We start from the raw sequence: 6,272 nt of genomic DNA on the forward strand, positions 1-6,272 counted from the left end.
TAGCTTTAGTGATTCCATTTTTCTACCAGTTTTAATAATGTTGCAGATAGTAGAATGATAATAAAGTATTATTCATCCTTTATAATATATGTATGTTCTTGAAAATATTTTTAAATTAAATTAATAATTCTTACTCTATTGAGAGGGAGAGGGAGAGGGAGGAAGAGAGAGAAAGAGAAATAATATTTAAAAACTAAATATAAAAAAAACAAAAGGATAGAAATAAAATTAATTTTAACGTATTGATATCAAAGATATAAAAAATAATTTCAATAATTTATTTATATTGTTAAAAATTTCAATATTTTCATCAGCAGTTCATATTTTAAATTGAAATTTATTAAAACTTTTGAATGTTTTATTTGCTTTATTTGATTATTTAGTAATGTAAATTGCCGTAAGATGGTGCTGTTACTTTTTTTACTCTAGAATTTGATATTATTTTAGAAAAAAGAATTATAATATAATAATTTTATCAAGACAACTATATTACTCGTTCTATAAATGTAAAGAAAGTGAAGAATTTTTATTTGTGCATCAAATAATAAGTACGTTTTGTTCATATGCTTAATTGTATTCGACAGTATGGACCAATCAGGAACGTTCTATGGAAACATCAGTGATTATTGAATTACGATATAAATATTTATAGTAATCTACTCTGATGAAATATATACGGCCGATTTATAAATTAAAATATATGTATACGGATATACATGTAATCACGCATATAAAAATATAAACAATAGTAAAATCAATTTTTTTCAAATAATTTGTTAACCAATCGTAGATGACTACGAATATTGGAAATGCTTTCAGTGCGGATTTTCCTTTGTTATTCCTATTCTGTTAACGTAGTAAAGTTTCCAACGCGTAACGAATAAAAAGAAAAAAGAAAGCTTCGTATTCATGAACAGTCACTAACACAACAATGTTTTTTCGACCTAACTATTTGTAATGTGTGGTTGTGTTGTCAGTTACACGTGATCATTGTTGTGAAGTAAAGTACATCGTTTCCCGGTATCCATGAATCAAGCCAACGCGCGTAGTCTTTCTTTCCACACAATTGTATTTTATTAAATTAAATATATTTTTCGTTCTCTAGCGTATATGTACAATAAAAATATTTTGTTTAATTTACGTGCGTTTAATAAAAAATATCATATAATGGGTTAATCTTATTCATGTATTTTGTTTGTATTAAATTATTACGTATGTTTTTGTAAAAGTGAAAAAAGTAACACGTAATAATTATTCAAAGATATATTTGTTATTTATACATTGTTCGATTGTTCGAATATCATCAAAAAGATATGAACATGTTATCACAAGACTCGATATCTTTGTCCTTACCTGACACACAAAACATAGACGCTGTGGCTCTCACGCAGTCTCAAGATTTACCTGTTTCACAACAAAAAACTGTGACTATTTGGGGAAGATTATGTCCAAACAAGCTTCCTTTTAAACCTTTAGGTAAATTTATATATATATTTCCTTTTTTATATATATATATATATATAATCATATATATTAAATTTTCGTATAATTAATACGATCAACTTTACTTTTTCAACAGAAATGACTAAGGACGAATATACTCTCGGTCGTGCAGAGAGTTGTGATATTTGTGTGAATTCTAAAGAATTTAGAGCTAAGTGGGTGAGTGTAATAAGTAAAGTGCATTTTAGGATAATCAGAGAATATATTGGTGAAAACACTAATGATTCAGTAGTGTATCTGGAAGATCTTAGTCATAATGGAACTTTTGTTAATAAAGAAAGAGTTGGAAATCGTAAACGAGTAGTATTAGAAAGTAATGATGTGATATCTCTTGCACAACCTTATTTTGCAGGTAGATATTAATGCTTTTTATAATTACAAATGTTTGTATTATATAAACATATAGATATTATTAATTAACAATGTTATATCTTAGTATATATATTCATGAGTACAACTGCATTTGAGGGTAATGAATTGCCTATGGAATTAAAGAGCAAATATGCAGTTTCACGTAAACTAGGTTCAGGTGCTGGTGGAGAAGTAAAAATGGTATTTACTAAAAATGGTTGTAAAAAGTTTGCGATGAAAACTATAGTCAAAGCAGTGAGTAATTCAAATGGATATAAGCACGGTTTAAATGATCCTGAAAAAATCATGAATGAAGTTAGGATTTTGAAAGCTTTGAGGCATGTAAGTTAATACAATAATATTCTTCTTCTTTTAAACACTTGTATTATTAGTTTTTTGAATGAAATTTAATTAATAAGAAAAATCAATATATTATAGCCATGTGTGATTCGTATGGAAGAAATTGTAGATACTCCAAGCACTGTATATATTGTTCTTGAATTAATGGAAGGCGGAGAACTATTTGAAAGGATAACAAGTAGGGGCAGATTAACAGAAAATCATACCAAACTGATATTTTATCAAGTTGTATTGGCAGTTCATTACCTTCATGAATGTGGTATCACCCATAGAGACTTAAAGGTTAGTTATTTGATATATGTAAATATGTGTAATAATATTTTTATATGTATACATTTTTTATTAAACAATCATAGCCTGAAAATATATTATTGGCAAGCAATGCAGATATAACTTTAGCTAAAGTATCAGACTTTGGTTTGTCAAAATTAGTTGACGCGCAAACCATGATGAAAACATTTTGTGGAACACCAATGTATGTAGCACCTGAGATATTGTTAACAGGTGGACGTGGTTCATATACAAACAAAGTATGACTTATATATTTCAACATTTTTATTTTTAAATGCTGATCTATAATTGAAATATGTTTTACGTACTTATTAATTTTAGGTAGATATATGGAGTCTAGGTGTAATTTTATATGCTTGTTTAAGTGGAGCAGTTCCATTTAACATTACATGTAAAGAAGTTACTTTGCAAGATCAAATAAAAAGAGGACTTTATGGGTTTCCGAGTTCTAGATTTGGACATGTATCGGATAAAGCTATTGATTTGGTAAGAATTAGTGACTTTCGTTTTATTGAATAGGACATTTGAAAAAAAAAGAGTTCGAAAATTTATATGTATACATTTATATGTAACAATACAGATAAAAAAATGTAGAATTATATTAAAAAAAAAAGGTTTGGTTTTTAGATCAAACGTATGATGACAGTAGACCCTAAGAAACGAATTACCATCAAGCAGGTGTTATTACATCCTTGGCTACAAGATCGTTTTATGCGTAATACTGTACATTCATTAATTAATTATGGTAAGGACGAGAACTGCCCTCCTGTAAATTTACTTACAGATGATAGATATAAACATGACACGCATGCAGGTCTGTTGAAACGACCAAGAATAGACTTATAAATATTTTGACTAAACACAGTCTGCTAGCGGGTCTATGTAATTATTAGTACAAATAATGAAGAGAGTATTGACTTTTTTAAAATAAAAGAATTATGTTAATCACACAAGGAATAGCGTAATACGTTTACCTTTTTCTATTATTAAATGATTTTGTTGTAATATTTGTATGTTCCTTCTATATATAAATAGTACTGGTTTATATAAATCTAGTGGTGAATATATATAGTACGTAATATAAAAAACAAATTTACATGCAACAAATAATGCAATCACATTTTTCATTAACAACGTACGTGCTTGTATATCTGTGATTTATGCTGTTGATTTTTGCAATAAGGATTTATCTGTGATTTCTAGTTCATGTATTTTATTTTGACTCATCATGTCAATTGAAATATGTGTTAAGATTCTGACATAGAAGGTGACTTTTATCTCTAACATTTTGTTATCTCTATTTTGCATATATTTTTAATTAATTCAAAAGTTTGATCTACTTTATAGTGGTTTTCTTTCATCGTGACAATAATAAAATATCTTGTATCATTTCATTATAAATAATTTAAGCAAAGTTTCACATAATAGAATACGAGCATATGTGACAATAAATTTATGTTTTGTTGCGTTACGTTTATGTCTGTTTTTACTTGAGTATGGTTGGTATATCATATATCCAAAAAATATATAATTCAACCTGCAAAAAACATGTGTTAAGCAGCACATTTATAATATATACCATTTTACAATAAAATTGTTACATGAACTGTTTTATTCGAGGGTCATCGATATTGCATTGTTCATCATTCCTCTCTACAAGTGTAAATGTCTTCTTCACCAGGACAAGGATTTGGTACTGGTGTAGTAAGATCCGATTCCTCTTTAGTCGTAAGTCCAGCAAGATGTCGTTTTATTTGAGCTACTGCTCTCCCTGGATTTAAAGCCTGAAATAGAGCTCGTAAGTAAAATTTTCTAAGAGGAAGAAAAAGAGAGCGCGAGATTCACGTTATTAGATTAATATATGTATTCGGTTGTTGTATATACCTTCGGACATGTTTTAGTACAATTAAAGATGGTGTGACATCGATAAACCGAGTAAAAATCTCTTAGCTTATTAAGCCTCTCTTTGTATGCAAAATCTCGTGAATCAACCAACCATCTATATGCCTGTGATGTTTATAAGTATATGAAAGAAACAAAGAAAAAGGATATTTTTTTTTTTTTATAGATTAAAAAATTATTAGGTTAAAAATTCATCTTTATTCGTTAAAATTAAATTAAATATATTTTCATTTTAATTAAAAATTCATCATTATTTGATAAGCTAATCTGATACCTGTAAGAGAGCAGCTGGTCCTAAAAATTTATCTCCTAACCACCAATATGGAGGACACGAGTATGAACAACATCCACAAAGGATACACTCGTATAATGTATTAAGTTTTTCTCTATCTCTTGGACTCTGTAAGATTTGCCTTAAACCAAGAAAGGTGTCTTCTCCGGGACGTTTTAAATAAGGGTCAGCTGTATGAATTTGCTTGAGAAAATGCGTCATGTCGACAACTAGATCTCGAATTACATAGTTATGTGGTAAAGGGTAAATAATAATAGGTTTCGATGAAAGTTGTATTTTCCTAAAAATAGAATAATAACATATTTGAGACAAAAAACTTTTGATTAGTAATCGTAAATTGATCACATAATCAAAAACATTTTTACTACAATTAATTCGAAGTATTATCATCATCATCATCATCATCATCATCATCATTATTATTATTATTATTATTATTATTATTATTGTTATTATTATTACGTGATGCAAGCCAGATTATTAACACCATTAATATTCATCGAACAACTTCCACAAATTCCTTCACGGCAGGATCTTCGAAAAGTTAGAGTAGGATCGAGATCTGCTTTGATAACTTGTAGAGCGTCCAATATCATGGTACCAGCATCCTTTAAATCCACGCTGTATTGTTGCATATGGGGTTTTATTTTTGGTTTTTCTGGATTCCATCGGTATACGCGAAACGTTTGTATTATTGATTTCTTGCTATATTTTTCCTTAACCAAGAGGAACGATAAAATTTAATAATCATTTATCTACACATACGTATATTCTACTTTTCATGTATTCTTTTTGTTTTTTTCTACTTTTTTCCTCACAAAAATGTGTGTTATTTTGACAACTTGTTAAACTTTTACTAACTTCAATAGTTTTGCAATCCTTGACGGCCGCCTTTTCTTTACCGAGTTTTCCTTTATCCTTTGATGATAAATATCTTAAATGGAAAGGTATTAAACGAAACCATGAATTATGTTGTACATTAATATAGCCGTTTTTACAAAATTGGCTAGTTAAAACGCCGCCGGTATCGGCAAGGAACATGTCCTTCGATCGATAGAGATCTAAAGACTAGATGACGATTTTACGGTAAAACCCCCAAGACTTTTATATTTATCCTTTCGAACATTCCGGCTTTGGCAAGGATACCTATTCTGCTCTTTCTGTCAGAAACAAAATATCGAAAATGAGTGACGACCAGATGCGTATCTAGCGTAAACAGCGCCTAGGGCAAACGTGGAAATAGCGCTTCGATCTCCCAACTCCCAATTATTTCTCCACCCCCATACATATATATCATCTCAATTCCATCTTTTTTTTTTTGTATTATTTCTTTTGTCAAATACGATTTTGACCGAAGAAATACAAGAAAAAGAAACAACGTCATTATTCATATCGTTGCGCCCTGCGCGAGAACATCTATGCAGGATCGACTTTTCTTTTCTTTTCTTTTCTTTTTTTTTTTTTTTATTACGATTTTACTCTTCTCTTAAATTTATTTTTTATCAAGCTTTCTTAACAACAAAAATTGAATTTTCTTCGATGGACGTTATTTCTTTCGACTTTTTTTTTTTTT

The 6,272-nt window shown here is 28.9% G+C and overlaps 2 protein-coding genes across 4 annotated transcripts; one reads left to right on the forward strand and one right to left on the reverse strand.

Annotated features, from left to right (window-relative positions):
- The first annotated feature begins 256 nt into the window (after nt 1–256).
- Nucleotides 257–3,455, forward strand: LOC122628186 (ovarian-specific serine/threonine-protein kinase Lok). The gene is made up of 7 exons (XM_043810189.1): nt 257–1,476; nt 1,580–1,855; nt 1,940–2,196; nt 2,293–2,496; nt 2,571–2,744; nt 2,827–2,991; nt 3,133–3,455. Exons 1-7 carry the CDS (start codon nt 1,314–1,316, stop codon nt 3,349–3,351), a joined length of 1,458 nt encoding a protein of 485 aa, XP_043666124.1. The 5' UTR covers nt 257–1,313; the 3' UTR covers nt 3,352–3,455.
- Nucleotides 3,456–3,901: 446 nt separating this feature from the next.
- LOC122628193 (succinate dehydrogenase [ubiquinone] iron-sulfur subunit-like) lies at nt 3,902–6,018 on the reverse strand. Of its 3 annotated transcripts, none has more exons than XM_043810198.1 (6): nt 5,561–6,015; nt 5,162–5,415; nt 4,682–4,979; nt 4,390–4,512; nt 4,107–4,289; nt 3,902–4,042 (listed from the first exon to the last, which is right to left on the reverse strand). In XM_043810198.1, the coding sequence occupies exons 1-5, from the start codon at nt 5,738–5,740 to the stop codon at nt 4,149–4,151; spliced, it is 996 nt and encodes a 331-aa protein (XP_043666133.1). In that variant the 5' UTR covers nt 5,741–6,015; the 3' UTR covers nt 3,902–4,042; nt 4,107–4,148. The 3 variants fall into 3 exon arrangements, with proteins under 3 accessions (XP_043666133.1, XP_043666135.1, XP_043666134.1); XM_043810200.1 differs by having other exon boundaries at nt 3,919–4,042; nt 4,113–4,289; nt 5,561–6,018; XM_043810199.1 differs by having other exon boundaries at nt 4,037–4,289; nt 5,561–6,017.
- Nucleotides 6,019–6,272: the final 254 nt, after the last annotated feature.

This window comes from Vespula pensylvanica, chromosome 3 (genome assembly GCF_014466175.1).
Source record: "Vespula pensylvanica isolate Volc-1 chromosome 3, ASM1446617v1, whole genome shotgun sequence".
Classification (NCBI taxonomy): domain Eukaryota; kingdom Metazoa; phylum Arthropoda; class Insecta; order Hymenoptera; family Vespidae; genus Vespula; species Vespula pensylvanica.

Bases quoted from the DNA above. Each gene is read 5' to 3' on its own strand.
- LOC122628186 (XM_043810189.1), top strand. From the start codon at position 1,314: ATGAACATGTTATCACAAGACTCGATATCTTTGTCCTTACCTGACACA. The intron at 1,856-1,939 runs GTAGATATTAAT...GTTATATCTTAG, and splicing joins TGCACAACCTTATTTTGCAG to TATATATATTCATGAGTACA. The intron at 2,497-2,570 runs GTTAGTTATTTG...AAACAATCATAG, and splicing joins TCACCCATAGAGACTTAAAG to CCTGAAAATATATTATTGGC.
- LOC122628193 (XM_043810198.1), bottom strand. From the start codon at position 5,740: ATGTTCCTTGCCGATACCGGCGGCGTTTTAACTAGCCAATTTTGTAAA. The intron at 5,416-5,560 runs GTTAGTAAAAGT...CTCTTGGTTAAG, and splicing joins AGGATTGCAAAACTATTGAA to GAAAAATATAGCAAGAAATC. The intron at 4,980-5,161 runs GTAATAATAATA...TTCTATTTTTAG, and splicing joins AATAATCTGGCTTGCATCAC to GAAAATACAACTTTCATCGA.